We start from the raw sequence: 19,695 nt of genomic DNA, 5'->3' as shown, positions 1-19,695 counted from the left end.
TGAGTATTAGAAAAAATTGTTTACGGGTGTTAACTATTTGTATAAGATTTTTAAATCATTTTATTTCAATTTTTTGTAAGTTACATATATTATTTAGTTAGTGTTTGTTTTCTTTTTACGTAGTACCATATTTAACTTTACCTATTTGTATAAAAACTTTCCCTTTGTTTGTGACTTTAATAGAAAAAAAATTGTAGTTTTTCACAAAAAATAAGTTGACATGTTTTTAAGTAAAAAATGTAACTTAAGTTCTACTTTAAGTCTAACTACTGCTAGTGTATTTTTCAAATACCATATACATTATTTTAGCTCAAAATCTTAAAAACTTGTTAGTTTAATTTTATAGTATAAATAAACTTTTTTAAATATCCAAAAGTTAAATTAAGTACTGTTTTTAAACCGGTTTTAATTTTTCCCCTCTGAGGTAGTTATATTTAAATAGGATAGTACACTTTAATTTTTTCGTTTCTCAATAAAAAATTTGAATTAAAGTATGAAAATAAACCTGGAATTTAAATTTATTTATAATAAACAGATCAAACTATTAAGTTTAAGAAAATGAATTTTAACTTAAAAAACTATCTTTAATATCAATTAAGAGGTAACTAAAAATAAAAAAAGGAACACAGTAAATTTACTATTACTTGTTTGGTTAATATTTTTTTAAATTCTACTTTCACAAGTTTTTTCATACAACTATTATTTTAGTGTAGCTTATTATTAATTGCTATACATTTCTGCGAATATTCGTTAAAGTATATTTTTGATTTACACCTTTTGAAATGTACAAACTATACATTTAGACTTCAGTACTAAAACAAAATTCATACTGAGCATCCTGAATCCTTATCTTAGAAGTTAGTAAATTTATATTTTTTTAATTAAGAGAACACTAAATTAAATGCAATCTTTAATTATTATTTTTTATTACCAAACAGTATAACAAAAGATTTTTAATAATAAATCACGTAAATATTGCTTAAATAAATATTTGAAAACAGTTTATCTATACTCTTCTAGTCGGCTTAAAGACCTTTTGGTAAGTTGATTGTCTAGAAATGTTTAGGTGGATATTGTTGCTTCGCTTTTCTTGGTTCTGAAATTTTATAATGTCATTTTTACGAAAACTTAACTAAAAAAATGAACTCACTAAAGTTTGTCAACAGAGAGCTGGTTGCAATTTGTGGGCCTTGAGACCTTATTTGTTTGTAGTTTTTTTGGACTCCTTTATTTTTAATAAAAGCTTAGTAGTTATTTGTATAAGGAATACACGAGTAAGTTTAAAAAAAAAACTTTAAGCTTATATTATTGCGAAATTTTAAAATTTTAACATTATTAGTTTTTAAATAAGTTGTAAAAATTAATTTACAATATTTTTCAAATATTTTTTATAACTTATACGTATGGAAATAAGTGTAGTATTTTTGTTAGAATTAATTTTTCATTAAAAATTTACCCTTCACTGCCTTACTTGGATATTCTTCATCTTCAGAATTTTCTTCAGATTCCTGAGCTGAAGTTATAAAATATATCAGATTTTTTGTTTTATGTTAAGGTTCAGTTTAACCAACCAAATTAGTATAAAAGTACTTCCATGTTTTAATTTAAAGATTTTTGTTTGATTTTTTAACGATGTTACAACAAAATCTAGTGTTTAACGTTCGTTAACTTATGTAAGATTATTTAAAATGTAATTATAGTTCCAAACTCTCACTAATAGTGCTTTTTGTCTCCAAATTTTGCTTTGACTCTATGATGATTGGTTTGACAAATTTGAAGGTTCCAGAAGACGTTTTTACAATCTTTGAACCTTGATTGGTGGCGTTTCGTTCTCTGAACACTTCAATTTCTAAATTTTTAATATTTTTTTTAATAGTTGTTCGTAGACTGAGTATAACTAAAAAGATTAATTTGTTTTGAAGTAAGTTCTCAGCTACTTTTACAATGTAACAATTTTTCGAATTTGTTGTTCTATATATATTTAATAATTTTTTTTTAAACAATGTATTTGAAAGTTTATTTGAAAGACAACTCTTTTCGCCTTTCAAATCAAGTAATAACGCTGTTATAATACTGATACAATATAATTAATTTGTTAACCAAACAAATAAAGTTTGAATTGTGCTTAATATTTGTCTTTTATAGTAACAACTGACTTTTTTATTAGAATTTAGTTTACTATACCAATAATAAATAATAACATATATTTTATAAAAATAGTTGTTTTGTCGCTAAATTCTAAACAGATTTAAAAATAATAATCATAAAAACGTTTTGCTGCTTTAAAAACTTAACTATTAAAGTTTATTTTAATTTAATATACGATTTTAACTAACACAGTAAAACAGGCTCATTAGGTTTAATATGCAACTAAAACTGAAATTATTATTTTGAGTTGTACTTTAAGGCCGACTAAAAAGTACAAACACTTATTTGAATTAGTGCTTCATAACATATATCTAATAAAAATAAATTTTAGTCCTGGACTATGACGTTAAACTGTATCCAAGTGGCGTAAGACTCGATAACCGAAATTTTCCTTCTTACACCAGGTCTTTAGACCGTACTTTTTGGTGCTGTTTTTTGTCGTTCAATAAACAATTTTATTGAGACCTAATGTTTATAATAGTGACTTTCAATCAAACACTCTGTCAAAATTTTATTTTTTTACAAAAAGCTATGTTTAGATAAAGAAATGAAAGAATTAAAGTACATGGTCTAAGTAGGTGTTTACCAGTATAAGTTTTTTATAAAGTTTGTAACTGAAGCAAAGGAAAAATAATTCTATAATATTCTTAAAGTGTTTTGAAAGTTTTTTTTTTATCAACTACTTGCTCTAAAATTAAAGATCTTTATTATTAAGAAAGAGAACTTTTACATAGTAAAACTGATTTCTAAAAGTTATTCAGTTTCTAAGTCAACTAGTGTAGACTTATATACAACTTAACCGATATACTTTGTATGTACAGAATTCTTTGAAGTTTTGGTTTTGTTGCTATATCCAGAAACTTTTAATATTCCCCTAAATATAGTTTTAAAAGTAAACAAGTAAACCACTTTAAAAGTAGAAATGAAAAGTTCTAAAGAAAAAATATGTTGTGTGATGAATGTGTATAAATTCTAAGTTTTTAATTAGTTGTTACTTTATATTTAAGCTATGATAAATAATGTTGTTATTAAGTAAGAATTTTAGTTTTAATATATTTTCTAATCATAACTTATAAAGTTAATATTCAATTCAGTTCACTTGTAACCTAAGCGTTTTAGCAAAGGTTAAAAAGTATTCAATAACATTTAATGTAGCTTATTTAAGCACAAAAAGTAAACAATAATAAATACTTTATTTATTAAACTACTATGACATAATTGTTGACTTTTTAAATACTAGTGCATGTTCAAACACAACTTGGTAATTTATTTTTATTTAACATTTTTTTTTTGTTTATTAAGATTTTTAAAATAATTATGATTTTAAAGGCAACACCAAAAGTTTGATTTATATTTAATAAAACTATAATAAGAAAAATGTACAGTATCATACAAATAAACTTATGCATGTTAAAGTAATTTGGAAGCTTAATCCAATATGTTAGTAGTTTAGCTAAAAATAAACACTTAATTTTATTCAACAACATAGTTGTATCAATATTTTTAAATTTTACTTTTAAAATCGAATTGTTAAATAATAAAACATTTTTATTGCATATGATACAAATAATATTAATATGTATACTTAAAAAAAAAAAAGTAGTGTTTAACTGTTGCATAAACATCTTTAACTTTGTATTATTTAAAAATAAGCTTTTACAGATTATTTTATCAGTAATAATTTTGATATTTACTTAACAGTATTTTTGACAAGCTTTTCAATTTTTTCTTATTTCAAGATTGCTTTGACTTTGTGTAACGTAGCGGTTGCAAAACGTAAGCTTTTTTATTATATAGATCATCAAGCACAGGGGTCAGCAACCTGCGGCTTATGAAAGGTGAAAGCGGTTATCGCGAGCATGACTTTAATTTAAATAGGATGCAGCCCATAAAAAGTACAACCTACGGTCCGCCAGCATGTAAGTTAGACCCGCAAAAAAAAATTTGAAACTTACACTGTATATTCTGAGGTTTGTGGTGAAAAGTAAAAAGATAATTTGGATAAAATTTGGAAAATTTTGAAACTTACACGAGATATTTTTGGTCTGCTACGAAGAGTAAAAACTGAAACAACAACTGCAGCCAACAATTGTTTTTTGAAATTCGGCCTGGGGCCACTAAATGCCTTCCGACCCCTTGTCTAGCATAATAATTAAAGTTTTTAAACTTTTAAAGCCAAAACCAACATGTTTTTAAGAGCCCTGATAGATACATTTTGGAAGCTATGGTGTAATAACTAAAAACAGCGTAAAGTTTGTATTTATAATTTAAACTGTATTGGAACTATATAGCTCAAGTAATTTATTAAAAAACTAACAAAAGGTTTTAGAAAAAACTGTTTTTAAATATTACCAATATAAAAAGTATCCTTTTTTTTAATAAAAGACCACAGCTAGTTATTTTTTACCATTCAACAACACAATACAATCAGTAAAGTCCTTTATTTAAAAACTACACATTTAAAAGTTTTTTTATTGAGAAAAAACAAATTAAAGTTTCAATTACTAACACTTAAGCGTCATTTTTTTTAACAAAGAATAAAAATAAGCTGAAAAAATAAGTTTGAAATTTGAAGAGTTTATAATGCTATTTATAGACACTAGTAAGCACTAAAACACTTAGCGTAGCAACTTGTCAAAATGATTAATGAGCGAAGAGAGACTTCATTACGTGTCACTAGTTTGTTCCGATAATTACTTTTAAACAATCAGCTAAAATAAAAAGAAAAATCTTTAACAAAATAAAATTACGACAAAAACAATACAAAACTTACGAATTTTCAATTTACAGGTAATACATAAAAAGTTTCATTAACTGTGATATAAATTGCAACACTTAAAATTTGAAAACTCAAATTAAGAATGTAAACAAGCTTACTCAAACAATAATATGAATTTTAGACTTATAACTTTTTTTTTGACAAAGCAAGTATCAAATTAATGAGTGTAGCTTTGGAACTCAACAAGTAAAAGTTTTTAAAAGAAAACTTTACAAAAAAATACAAAATTTTAAGAAGAGTACTTTAAACTAAGAAATACAGTTTGCACTGATGTTACACTTAAATACAAATGTCATTTAAAACATACAATAACTTATAAAACTATATAACGTAATCAATTTTTAATAGTTTAAAAACTTTTGATGAAATTATTAAACTTAAAAATACCTTCCGATAGAAGTTTTGGAGGAACATTACTAGACTTTTGGTTCTCAGCTAAAATCAAAAGTAGTTGTCATTAGGAGATTTAAAAAAAAATACATCAGAATAATTTTTAATTGAAAAATAGAAATAAAGAATACATCTTTACTCAAAATTGTTACATTAACTTTAAATTAAAGTAAACATAAAAACGATACTCTTGAATTGACTACTACTACCTTTTAAACATTAGAACTTTTGAAAAGTTTTATTATCATTTAAATGTTCTTAGTTTAAGTTATAAACCAAAAAATCTATCGATTTCTTTCTCCCTATATAATTTTTTTTTAAAGTTTGGAGTAGAATATTTTTTATTGACTACTAAATAAAAGGAAGCTAAACAGTTTCTTAACATAAACAATGAGACAAGTCTAACAAAAGTGTTGAACGAAGTGTATTATAATAAAAAATTGTACTTTTTGGTATAAAGTTTGTAGTAAAACTAAAATTTGTTTCAATATAATATCTAAATGTTTTTATCACCTGATACAGAAAATCCTAACTAGTATTTTAATTTTTTTTTTTTAACTAAATATTGTTGAAGTCATTTATAATTTCATAATGTATTAAATCATACAAAAGTCAACTTAAAACAAAATGTTGGCTCTTTGTTAAAAGGTAGTACAAAAACAACTCTCTAAAAAAATATTTTTGTAGTTGCTGAACTGAGATTGTTTATAGGTGTATAAAATTTTTTTAAAGAGTTGATAAAAATTGTGTTATGTTAATCTAATAATATGTTTTAATTAAAACTAAACTCACCCATTATTAGCTTGAAGGTGTTGTGGCTTTTAATTTAATATTAGTTGCTGAAATTTAAATAATGATTTATGTTTTTTAAATATATCTATTAAAAACCGATTTTTTTTCTATTACATTTAAACCATAAACGGATAAATAGATATTTGTTTTTAAGCAAATAAGTTATTAAACAAGGGACTAAATTTAGGTGTAGTACAATTAAGTATGAAATATTAAAAAACAAAAAACCATGCAAGAAGACTTAAAGGTAATAAAAGATAAATGTATAGATAAGTTACAGATAACAAAAAAAAATGTTTAAACAAATAAAATTATGTAAATAATTATTTAGGAGATTAAAACTAGTTTGAATTTCAATTTTTACTTAAAGTTTGTATAAACTCTAAAGTAAAGCAAAAGACATAAAATTTTATTTTAATTACTTTACAATGTCTCACTTTGATTCAAAACTCAATTTACTTTAAAGTAATTAAGAATCAAGGTTTATATAATAAAACTATGTATAAGTGTACTTGTTAAAGCTATTTACTGCACCATACGGCGAACATGAAGTAAAAAGAAATAAAAATTTAAAAAAGTAGCTAGTAAAAATAAGTTTATTAAAAAATTCCTAAACAATTAGGACCTATTTAAACTCATAGTTTAATAAAAGTTTTAAAACGGTTAATTTAAAGTAATAAAACTTCAAATTTATTCTAAAAAAGGCAAACTGGTCATTGCTAGTTGATTTTTAAATGTATTTGAAATCTAAAATAATTAAAAAATAATTCAAGTATTGCTTATACATGGATAATTGAAAAAAGTAGTTTTACTACTTTGTTAGAACATTGTGAAATGTATATAAAAGTTTAGTTTCACAAATTTTAAAGGTTTACTAGGCTTTAAGCTTTTTAATTACAAAAAAGAAAGATAAACTCCTTCACTTAAGTATACTAAACTTAATCATAAACATTTCAAAATATACTTTTCAAGTTACCGAAAAATAAAATAGTTTTCTGCTTAGAACTTTTTAGATTGCTCTCGCCTCTGGTTTGTATTTTTGATGGGTGGGTGTCACTTTTGCACGAGCGTCACCTTTGCATGAGGGGACACTTTTGCACGAGCGTCACTTTTGCACGAAGGGTTACTTTTGCACGAGCGTCACTTTTGCACGAAGGGTCATTTTTGCACGAGCGTCACTTTAGCACGAGGGTACACTTTTGCACGAGGGGACACTTTTGCACGGCGTCACTTTTGCACGAGCGTCACTTTAGCACGAGGGGGCACTTTTGCACGGCGTTACTTTTGCACGAGGAGACACTTTTGCACAACGTCACTTTTGCACGAAGGGTCACTTTTGCACGAGCGTCACTTTAGCACGAGGGGACACTTTTGCACGAGCGTCACTTTTGCACGAAGGGTCATTTTTGCACGAGCGTCACTTTAGCACGAGGGGACACTTTTGCACGAGGGGTCACTTTTGCACAAGGGGACACTTTTGCACGGCGTCACTTTTGCACGAGCGTCACCTTAGCACGAGGGGGCACTTTTGCACGAGCGTCACTTTTGCACAAGCGTCACTTTAGCACGAGGGGACACTTTTGCACGGCGTCACTTTTGCACGGAGGGTCACTTTTGCACAAGGGGACACTTTTGCACGGCGACTCTTTTGCACGGAGGGTCACTTTTGCCCGGCGTCTCTTTGCACGAGGAGACACTTTTGCACGGCGACACTTTTTCACTATGACAATTTTTTACGCAATAATTTCGCACAACGCCATATTTTTACGATGAAATTTTTGCACAGCGACATTTTTGCACGATAACTTCTTTGCACGGAACATAAGTTTTGCATGCATGCTGATTAAAAGTTTTTTAGCTAGTACCAAGTCTGTAACATAAAAAGACGCTGAAAACTATAGTTTTATAACATAGTTATATTAGAGGCAAAAAATAAAAGATTTTAAATCTTAAACAGTAAAAGTTAGAAACAAACGAATGAAAAGAAAAAATAAAATTATTTATAAAAGACTCATACCAGGTACAAAAACTTTATTTTTTTAGAAACTAAGATAAAAAAAAATTTTAAGTGTAAGTACATTGTTCTAGTTTATTTTGAATTTTAATATATGAATTAACAACTATGTTTTAGTTTAATTTGATTTACTTAAGCTAATCGTAAATTATATCTAAGGAATATTGTAAAGTTTTGTTTGATTGGTAAAACATTTTTTTTGTCATCTTCGAAAAGGCTAATGTTGCTGCTAACATCAACTTCTAAAGCTATATCATTTAGAAACAACTTGTTGACTAATTAACCAGACAACTATAAATTTTGTATTGCAATAATAATTTGTTTTTTTTCAAATGGAGAGACAGAGTCAAAAACTTTTACTCTGTATAGATAACTTAGTAGACATATTGCTTAAAAAAGGTACCAACCAAGAGTATTAGCAATCTAGTAATTGAAAACAGAACGTTCAGCTAGGGAGAAAACTAAATTGTTTAAGGAATATAAGGTTGTTAAACAATAAGATAATCAAGTATTTTTATATAAATTATATGTTGAAAGATTCTGCCAAAGCTACTTGTCAAAGAAATTTTTATGTTTTTTGAAGGGTTGTATTTGCTACCTTTTTTGTGTATTGGTATATCAAATGAAATTTTCCATTTTTTTTGCCAGAGAACAATTAAAGATTGGTGTATTATTTGAAAAATTATAGAATAAGTGGTACGTTTAATAAAATACGAAGGAATATTATCTGGTATTTGTACTATTTTATCTTTCAATTAGTTGATAAATTTATTTAATTTATCATTGCTTAAAAACAATTTGCACTTCTAGACTGTTTTCATCAACAAGTTTTTAATTTTTGTTTTTATTAACTTGTTAAGTTCGTAAAGACCTTATATAAAAATAAGGCTTTATTACAATCAGATTTAAATGTAAAATTGTTTTCATTATGCAATACTGCAAAAGCAAATACTACCTTAAGCTTAGATTTTTGTCTAAATTCTCACGCTAAATTGAAAATAAATAAATAAAATAAACATCAAGTGAAATCTCAAATACCTTTACACTTCATAAACTAACTAAATCTTATTTTTATTTAATTAAAAAAAAATTAAATTGAAATAAATTTAAAATAATTGTTTAACAACCATATAATGCTAACTTTAACATCAAGAGAAAATAAGTAAAAAATGATACTTAAGATTCGTGTTTTAAAGCCTTAACAAATTAAGTTTATCTTTCTGTTTAAAAATTAACAAAATTAAGATTATTTTTATTTAAAGTATTCAAAATTGTTTTTATTTAAATTAGAGAATGTGTATTCATCTAGTATATTTAAATTAAGGTTATAAATATGAATTAATGTATTGTTCTACGTTATTATATTGTTCTACGTAAAACTTCAAATAAAAACTTTACATTGAAATTTCATTATAAAACTACCACGTTTTATTCATTCGAAACAACTTGCGTTGTTTAATAAAAATTTGTCTAATTAAAAATTAGAAGCGTGCAAAAGTGAAGCTCCGTTCGAAATTGACTGATTGTTTAAAATTTTCGCAATTCATAAGTATATCCGTGAAAAAATAACGCTGTGTAAAAACACGACGCTTTGCAAAAATGTCACCATGCAAATTTAAGGTCGTGCAAAATTTTTGACGTGTAAAATGTCGCCGTGCAAAAATGAGCCTGCGTGCAAATTGGACGACCGTGCAAAAATGTCTCCTCATTCAAAAGTGACGCCGTGCAAAAGTGTCCCATCGTGCAAAAGTGACCCTCCGTGCAAAATTAACGCCGTGCAAAAGTGTCCACTCGTGCTAAAGTGACGCTTGTGCAAAAGTGACGCTCGTGCAATAGTGTCCCCTCATACAAAAGTGTCTTCGTGCTAAAGTGACGCTCGTGCAAAAGTGACCTGTTCCCATTTTTGATATAAGTGCTATCAAAATTTAATAGAGTTAAAACTCTTTTATTGATTTTGCACCAACGTCATAGTTCAGTGGAGAATTTTCTATTTTGGTTCAAAATTCGAAGTCCGCAAGTTACGGTCTTTGTGGTCAGTAATCCTCAAACACAAATAAAAATAAAATTATTTTTTGCTGGTCAAATGTTAAACGTTGTTTAATAATTTATGTTAAGAAATAATTTTAAAAAGGGAAAAATATTGAAACTAATTTTATTTTAAATAAATAGCGTACTTACACAATATGTATAATTACATAGCAGATGACTGGTTACTACTATTCAGATGTAAAATATTCAAAATAAAGTTGCATCGGAATATGTAGGTAGAACTTAAATTTTCTTCTAACACAATAGAAAAATCGTTCTAGTAATTTTTCGCACACTTAAATTTATTGATTCAGTATCGGCAAACTAAATAAAAGTTGTTTTAAAAACACCTTTAGTATAGTATCTGATATTTTTAGCACATTTTAGTTTATCTTAAAAACAAGGGAAAAATATTGTCGACACTGCTGGTAATCATTGAAGCGTGGCATTGTACTTTGTAACAAAAAGTCAAAAGGACAAACAGTTTTTATATAAGTAGCAGTCAAAATATTCTAACTGGATTTACAAATATTATTCTATTTGAAAAACTTTATTTACATTTTTTTACTTAGTAATGTATAATTCAAACTTTAATTAGATTCGTATTGAACTTAAAACTATATTTGACTTTAGGCTTAATTTTGGTCCTCACAGCTTATCTGCTATCAAATCATAATAACATCTTGAACTTAAATTTTTGCTTATTATACGTTTAAGTTTGATATTACTTCACTATAGGACTTTACTGAGGAGTCTTAGCCAAAAATAACTATGATAAGTTTTTAATGTGCATTTTGTTACGTGGTAAACGTACTTTTATACTTTTCTGTACACCAGGTATTTGAACATACTTTCGAGCTTCCTTTTTTCATCGTGTTCGACTAATTTACTTGCATCAAAAAAAAACACTAAAAACTGGGAACTTTTTTAAATGGTGAAACAGCTTGTTTAAATACATACTAAAATTGAAATAATAAAAAATAAATTACAATTAAAATAATTTTCTTTTTTCTAAAAAAAATTAATAAATAAACCTTACAAAGCATGATAGTACTTTTAAATAATATTATATACATTACATAACCTACTAATTTTTGACTTTTTACTTGTTAACAACTTGTCTTTAATTAACCATTTTAAAACTTAATAACAAAAAATTAAAAAGTTTCTTGTTTTTAACTATCTGGCCAATTAATTATAACATTATAATATTAATTGAACGTTGAAATGCTATAAGTTACTAGAAGAAACTTAATTTCGTGTAAACTCAGCAGAATAGATGAACTAATTGAAATTATCTAGGTTTAAAAAATTAAAACTTCATTAAGGTCAGTATGAAAAAAGCTCTGACATTATATATATACACCAGTGGCGACGCGCTCGGTATTTTTGTTATGGAGTGCAGAAGATTTACAAGCATTCCGAAAACTTTTTATTTGTATTTTGATAGTTTTAGACTAATTTAGTATCCAATTTCTTTAAAAAAGTAACTTTTATTTAAAAAACTTATTTATACAACAACAGTTTTCATAGTTTTAAAATATTATATTTTGTTTTTCTGTTTTTTATGTGGAGTACCTGTTCAAATGTTTCACCCCACGTGACGCCTTTGGTGTATACTACTTATTCTGAGTCAAAAGCACTCTTTTTCTCAATACATTTAAAGTACAAATATGCCCTAAAGCAATGTTTTATGACTCTTGCGTTTAAAAACCAATCTAGACAGCACTTTGAACTAGTTGCTTGTTTTTCCATTTAATTTTTTTTTAGTTAAAAAAGATATTTGAGTTGAAGTAAGACTGCTTATAAAAATTTAAACATCAAAAAAAAAATTCACATACACATTGCTGCTAACATTAAGACACCTTGAGAAATACAATTAAAAAGGTTATCTACAATTTTTAGCTATAATTTAATTGCCGAATATATAAGTTATTTTATGTTTAACCAATTACGTTAAATGTAAAGCTAAGCTTAAGTAGTTAAGGGTTTTTTTTACTAATATCAGAGCAATTAAGACATGGGTCTTCAATAGCCTGAATCTTTCAGTCTAATAACGTCAAAGATTGCATCCAATAAAAGAGTAAAAATTCAAATATCCTCTAAAATAATACTTATTAACATTACTTACCACCAGTTTAGAGAAGAGCATAAGTGTAATATTACAAATCTCTTCGAATAAAATCCATTTTGATGTCTATTATAAACTTGATTTTGAACATTTTTACTCTTTAACAGAGCTGTTTTACTTATAAATGAATTATTTTAAAATTTAGCTATTTTAAATTTTATAATGTTTTATACTTAACTTTAAAATATAACGCATGACAATCTAAATGTAAAAAACCAAGCATTCAAAACATCTAGATCTACAAAAAGCTCAAATAAATAAATAAACATGCTCCTAAATATAAAATAATAAATAACTTTTTTACAACTTTTTATACCTTAACTTTTTATACCCCAACTTTTTATACCTGTTTATATGTGAAAAAATAATGACACATTGCTGTAGTATAAAATAAGTTACTAAATTGAGTTTAAAGCACACTTCAGACAGAATTGTATGCGATTATTAAAACTTTATATGGTAAATATCAACTTAAAGAAGTAAAAAAGACTTAGTTTTTTTTTTAATTAGTCTCTTTAAATTTCAAAAATATCTAAAAAGTACTTTAATTACCTTTACTTTTGAACAGTTTGATTTAAAAAAGTTTTACTTGGTAATAACAAAAATATTTGGTAAGACTATTTTTATGAGAAAAACTAGTATTTTTAGATTATTTATTTTCATAGTTATAAACTTTAACAAACATTGTTTATTTATATTTCAGCTTTTACTGCTTCTAATTGTTACCAGAACATTTGTACATATAACTAAACTTTACTTAACTAATTATAAACCAACTAGTCTAAACTTGACTTTAGGTCATTAAATAAGTAGTTTTTAAATAATTAACTATTTATAATGGTCAGTAAAATGGATACATTTGAATTTTTTAGAAATTTTTCCTTTTACTTAAACTAGCTTTAGTGTTTAAAATGATCTAAAACATAAAAATTGTATTTCTAAGATTATTGTATACCAATGTTAAAATTTATATCTTTTTTATGAAAATATAATAAGTGAACTTTAAGTGAACTAAGTTGTTGAGACCCTTATCAAGTATCAGCCTGTTTGTTTCTTAACAGTGTTTTCTTATAGTTTCAAAAGCTATGATCACTGAAAAATACAACCTGTGGACACTTTGTTTTCATCTTTTTTAATACAAAACTATTACTGCTGTGGTCAAACTGTAATTTTAATTGCAAAATATATTAAAATCTATTAAGAACTATCACTAATACTTTTAAAATATAATTGGCTTTTTTTGTCATTGAAAAAAATCTGTGCAAAATAAATTAACAGTTATTATGCACTTGCACACTACTGTGATTTCTTGCACACTTTAGCAATCAAAGGTATAGCTAGGAAATAGATTAAAGCTTGAAAACAATTTATAAATAATAAAAGATTTACTAATAATATTAACTAGAATTGGATATTTTAAAGCATTAATTAGTTACTTTTATCTCAAAACTCTTTATGTAAAATATAATTTTTATTAATAAGCATATTTCTATTTTATTTAAGTATTTAATTTTATAAGTAAGTTTTAGAAAATGTATAAGCTATTATTACCATGACTACTAAAAAAATAACAACATGTACTTTTTTCATTTAATACAACTATTAAACATTTAAAAGTTAAGTTTTAAATAAAAGTTCTTAACATAAACTTTAAAAAAAAATACTGACTAAAAATTTTCCTAAATGTTTAACTATTTATTTTTTCAAAGCTACTTGCACAATTACAGTCATACTTCAAACCATCAAGTAAAACATATGGTAGAAAAATAAGTATTAAACTTCATACAAAAATCTGAATGATTCAGTTTTACAACTTTCAATATCAAGAACCTTGCTGTTTTTTTTTATACATGCATTGCATGCTAATAGCAGCTTATGCAAATGCTGATTTGTTAAATCCAGCATATAACATTTGGATTGTTTTCAAATACAATGTCTATTTAAATGACAACTTTGTTTCAATGAAATGTTTTATAAAAAATTTATTTTAAACAATTTTTAAGTCATCTGGTCAAAATAAGATAGTTACTTTACACCCTCTTATAATGTATTTATTAAATACAGATAGATCAATTATATAAAGTTATTATAGATAAATGTTTTTGGGGTTAATCAATTCATACTAGTATGATTGGCAACAACAGCAGTTTTCAAACTTAGTTAGTTAAAAAGGTTCTATTTTCACTAAAAATAAATTCTTAAATATTACTTTATAACAGCCTTAAAAAACAAAAAAAAAATAAAATATTAGTTTTTGTAGATTTCTGCACAATTTAAAAAAATATAGTTGATATGAAATTACAGAAAGATTGTTTTTAAAGATTTTTTTTACTTCATTAATTAATCGAATATCCTTTGGCATTATTCTCACCTTGAATATAAGTTACGACGAAAATGGCCAATAACAGAAAAAATCTAAGACCGTGTCTGTAAGAGTATTGAATTTACACACTCAGATGTTTGTATGAAAACAGTCGTATTAGTATAGTACGACTTTTTTTTCTGACCAAAAGTATAAATTGCTTCTTATTAAACTTAATACTAACTATAAAAAATTATATTATAACTAATTTTTTTTTGATAATTTTTTAATAATGATGATTTTTTTTAAGATGTAGTTTATTAAACGACAAAAAAAAAAGACGCTCAAAATATTTGGTACAACGATCAAACCTGCACGAAGAACTTTTAGGTTATCGGTCGCACAACACAAAACCTATTAACGTCTTGTCCAGGACTGTTACTATGATGTCGAATAAATATTTTTTTTTTGTTTAGCTGATGAAAACTTCTGGAAATTTGTTCTTTAAACAGTCATAAAAGTTAATGATTTTTTATATTTGGTATAATTTATATTACTTCTCATTTGTTGTTTACAGCTGATTATTTGCTTATTATTCTAATGGTGTTTTATATATGACAACATGCTTAAATTTACAACAATTTCATAAAGCATTGTATTACTTTTTTGTATTATTTAATTTGTGATAGTGATGGAAAACTACCTACCTACTATAAACCGCAGAATACTGAATTTTTTGTTTTGCTTTATATACTTCCAGAAAAAAGAAACTCTTCTTTTTTACTGCCAAGTAAAATATTTAGCCAATTTTGATTGACTACAAACATTTAGAAAACTTTAAGTAAATAAAATATTTAGTATAAAAAAAACTAATGTGTATTAATCAAAGTTAAAGCTATCTTGCCAACTTTATAACAATTTTTTTTTTAATTTGTATTCAGCGTAGATTGTCGTAAAATACTGAAAGCAGTAACAAATTTAAAAAATAAATACAAACATATAACTCACAAAAGACTACTGAATCTGCTTTGTATAATTGTACTGAACAGAACACATTTAAGTATTACTCTCAAAATACAAATAAATTTTACAGTAAAATAGTTTTGCATAATAATTACTGTGTTTTTACTTATTTATATTCAAAGTCAAAAGTTCTTGCATGTGGAAAATAACTATGCATTTTAGTAAAAAAACATTTTAGCAGATACTTAAACTAATAATTCTAATACCCGATAGTTGTAATATTATAGATATAGTCAATGATAAATATTTTTGTTTAGTTGTAATATAAATGGTTTGAAAAAATATCCTGATCAAGTAGATTATTAGTTGTAACATTTAAAGTATTGTAAGTTTTAAAGATTTTAATATCGATCTAAAACAAAAATTAAGCACAAACATAAAAAAAAAATTCAATATTTTTAGAAATAAACTTACAGAAACTTTAAATAACTTTTAGATTATAAGCAAAATTTTTTTTTACTATCAGAATTATCAGTTGCTTATGAAAATAAACCAGTGAAAAACAAATAAATAAACCAGTGATTTACATAAAAAATCCTTTATAAAATGGAAATTTCAGAAAGTAATTAAAACCAAATGTTTTTATAATATTATGAAAGATGCTTTTTATATTTACAGCAACTATGTTGTTGTTTATTTTTTCATTTATAAGTGAATTAGTGAAATTTTACGATACAAATATGTATACTTCAATATTCTAAGCTTCTTAATCGCTTTGTTTGTTCATTTAATAGATTTAAACTTAAAGAAATTAGTTTTGCATATAAGTTTGATTCTGTAATAAAAAATCGAGTTTTTGTCTGTCAATACTAAATAGCTTTTTTATAAATCTTTGTTTAAAACTTTTTTTGACCGTCAATACTTACAGTCTTTTAACAACCAAAATTTAATTTTGCTTTCAAAAACCAAAAATTGACTGTAAGTTAAGATATAATGTTTTTAAAATCAATATCTTTAAATAAGCAAAAAATCGCATAATTTTTGATAAGTTATATTTTATGTTCCAGAAAAAGTTTGTTATGTATAAAATATTTTTTTTTACGATTATAGAAATATCTTGGAAGATTAAAGTTTTTTACTTACGTTGTAACAACCAAGTTTAAAACAAAACTCAAAAAAAAAGTTTAATCGGTTCTAAATTTATAATCTTCATTTTTGCTTAACATTTCAATCAAAGCTTTTGCAGTCTTTTAAAAAAGTTTTATTTTGAGTTAATAATTCATGATAGCGTTGTAGCTCAATGTAATCTGTTTGTCGGTTTTTGAATATTAATATTATATGATTTTAATAAACTTCAATTTTTATAAGCTCAAGAATTCTGTACAGCATTTAATTTTCATTTAAATTTGTATAACAGTATTAAAACATATAACTCAAAAAAATCTCAACAAAACTTTTAATCTGAATTTTCTTTAAAACTTTGTGATGAAAATTAAATAGACCATTTAGTATGTTTAGCTAAATCCAAGGATAAAGTTTTATGCTCAAAAACTATATCTTATTTATTACTTGCTATCTCCTTTCATATTTATAAACAACTTAAAATATTGATTTGATAGAAAAAAGTAGCATTTATGTTACATAGTAACAACTTACAATAAGAAAAAAAAAAACTAAACCGTAATTTTCAAGTGATTGAGGCGAAAAATAATTTCGAATTCAGTTAAAACAACAGTAAGTGGAAAAAGTAGCAGTAGCTTTGGTGCAGCCAAAAAGAACTATCTTATCAATTTAGCATTACTAGGGTTTTAAAGTTTATCAATTTTGAGAAATGCATAGTTATAGAAGGTTAACCACTAAAAATTATCAACATGATATAAATTGTGTTCAAAGTTTGTTGTTAGAGAATTAGTAAACAATTTTTTTTTATCATTAGTAGTATTGCTAGCCTTACCAGTTGCTGGAAGCATTAAAACTATTTAAATACTTTTGTCTCTGCAAAAAAAAAATCTGTGTGTTTTGGAGCTGGGCAAATAAAAAACTTTTTTTTGATAAGTTGTAAAACTTTAGTTATATAATTCTAATTTTAGCCTATAACAAATATACTATAGTATATAGTATTATATTAGTAAATATGTAAAAATTATTGTTTAACAAATAGTATATCCAAGTTTTCTAATAAATTTACCAAACACCATTTCAAGTTAAATTAAAGTTTTCGCTTTATAAACACGCTAACACTTTGTGGACGAAACTTTGCCTAACTAGTTACCTTAACTGTCGAAAACTTATTTTATGTGATGCTAAAAGATATATTCATAAAGTATAACAATTTGCAAAGTACTTGGTTTAATCAACTTCGCATGTTTCTAGGTGTTAAACTTATAATTCATAGCTAGAGAGTTCTGAAAAAATTGAATTTAAATTTTTAGAACTCGGTTTAAATGTGATATTATTTTAGAAAGAGAAACTTGTGTCTACCTAATAAATTTAGCACTTTACAAACTTTTGTTATTATTATATTTCAACAAGATAATAGTACTATTACTCTTTTTAGTGAATCAGTCAATATTATTAAGTTGAGCGATTGAAACTTTAGTGAAGCATTTAAAAGCGTCAAGTTTAAAATACTTTCTTTACAAAAACAAGGTGAAAGGTTAAAATTAATGTTTGATATGAAAAAATTATTATTTTATATATTCCCTACGGCTTTCTTAAAAAAAACTTGATAAACCTAAATTGTTCATACATATTTGTCTTGCATTGCGTTTTTAGCCGTTTTACGTGTAAAATTATTTATATAAAACCGTTTAATAGTCCAAAGTACTGACTTAATTGTATTTTCATAAACTATTAAAAAAAAATTTCATAATTTCCAGGTTTAGTAGCCACCCTAAAAATGTAAGAATTTCTTCCACCTAGACTTTATTGTTATGTTATCCTAATAATATTAATAAAAAATGATAGTGTCATTTTCTATTTATGAAAAAAACCAACGCCATTCTGTTTCATTACTTTCTTCAACTTTTTATTTTTGAATCATTTAATCTTTGTCCACTTTAATTAATGGTGTAAAAATTGAACTATTGTTATAAATTTACTTGGCCACTATCTTGACTTGTGCATCTGGTAGATCAAAAGTTATCTTCAGGGCTCAAATTCAAGAACTTTATGCAATGAATCTCAATACAAACAATGTCACTTGTAAGCATACAAAACTCTTCAAGATATAGAATAAAGACATGGTGAAAATGTTTCCAATTTTACTCCCTATATAAATAAGATTACTAACCTATTATATATACACATCTAATTTTATACATGGATTAAACTTTAAAAAGATTATGCTTAACAAAAGAAGGACTTAGAAAAATTTTGTTTTCTCTACTGAATTATGGTTGTAAAGAAGTAATAACTTTATTAAGTAATATTAAAAGTTCATTCAGAAACTTTTTTTTAACAACTGAATCACTTCGTATTAAATATCAGATAATACCGCTTGCTAAATAGTTCATAAACCCTTCACTAAAACCTATTATACAAGTAAGTTTTTATAATAAATTATAACCAACGTATTAATTCCATGACCATTATGAACAACTAAATTATTCCTAATTTTTTTTAAGTTATCAAAACGTTGTACTTCGTGGTTCGGAAATAAACACGTCCCTTTGTTTTGATTTTAAGTGGCAGATAATTTAAAACTACTTATGTAAGGCTAAATTCAGAAAAAAAAAATAAAAACACTTAAACAAAATATTATTTTCACCAGTTTATTTACAAAAAAAATTGACAAAATATTTTTTTTGTGTACATTGTAATGATATCAGACTGCATTATAACTTTTTGATTGGAAAACTTTTTAATTGAAACTTGATTACTTTAAAAAAAACATGATGTAAAAGTATTTAAATAGTACTAGAAATTGAAATATAGGTCATAAAAAGGTAAAATTAAAAAATGAATGTAAAGACACGATTAGAGACAGATACGCTATTTACAAAAAAAAAGGTATAACAATTGGGCGGCATCAAAGCTTCATTTCCAGAAGAAAGCCCGTTTCTGTAAATAAAATAATGTAAATATTTCTTAATCATACTTTTTTAATTATGTTTTCATACAAAATTATTTATTGAAAGAAAAAAACA

The 19,695-nt window shown here is 25.1% G+C and overlaps 1 protein-coding gene across 1 annotated transcript in view; it reads right to left on the bottom strand.

Annotated features, from left to right (window-relative positions):
• Positions 1 to 1,052: 1,052 nt before the first annotated feature.
• Positions 1,053 to 19,695, bottom strand: part of LOC145836535 (uncharacterized) — a 35,043-nt gene continuing 16,400 nt past the window's right edge. Inside the window, exons 11-13 of the mRNA XM_082944330.1 lie at positions 1,709 to 1,849; positions 1,457 to 1,513; positions 1,053 to 1,096 (exon numbers count right to left, since the gene is read on the bottom strand). Coding sequence (XP_082800456.1) covers positions 1,053 to 1,096; positions 1,457 to 1,513; positions 1,709 to 1,849 — 242 coding nt within the window. The remainder of the gene's footprint in view (positions 1,097 to 1,456; positions 1,514 to 1,708; positions 1,850 to 19,695) is intronic.

This window comes from Thalia democratica, chromosome 5 (assembly GCF_965202585.1).
Source record: "Thalia democratica chromosome 5, ktThaDemo2.hap1.1, whole genome shotgun sequence".
NCBI classification, from domain to species: Eukaryota; Metazoa; Chordata; class Thaliacea; order Salpida; family Salpidae; genus Thalia; species Thalia democratica.
Note: the sequence above shows the minus strand (reverse complement) of the source record. Positions and strands in the feature narration are given on the sequence as shown.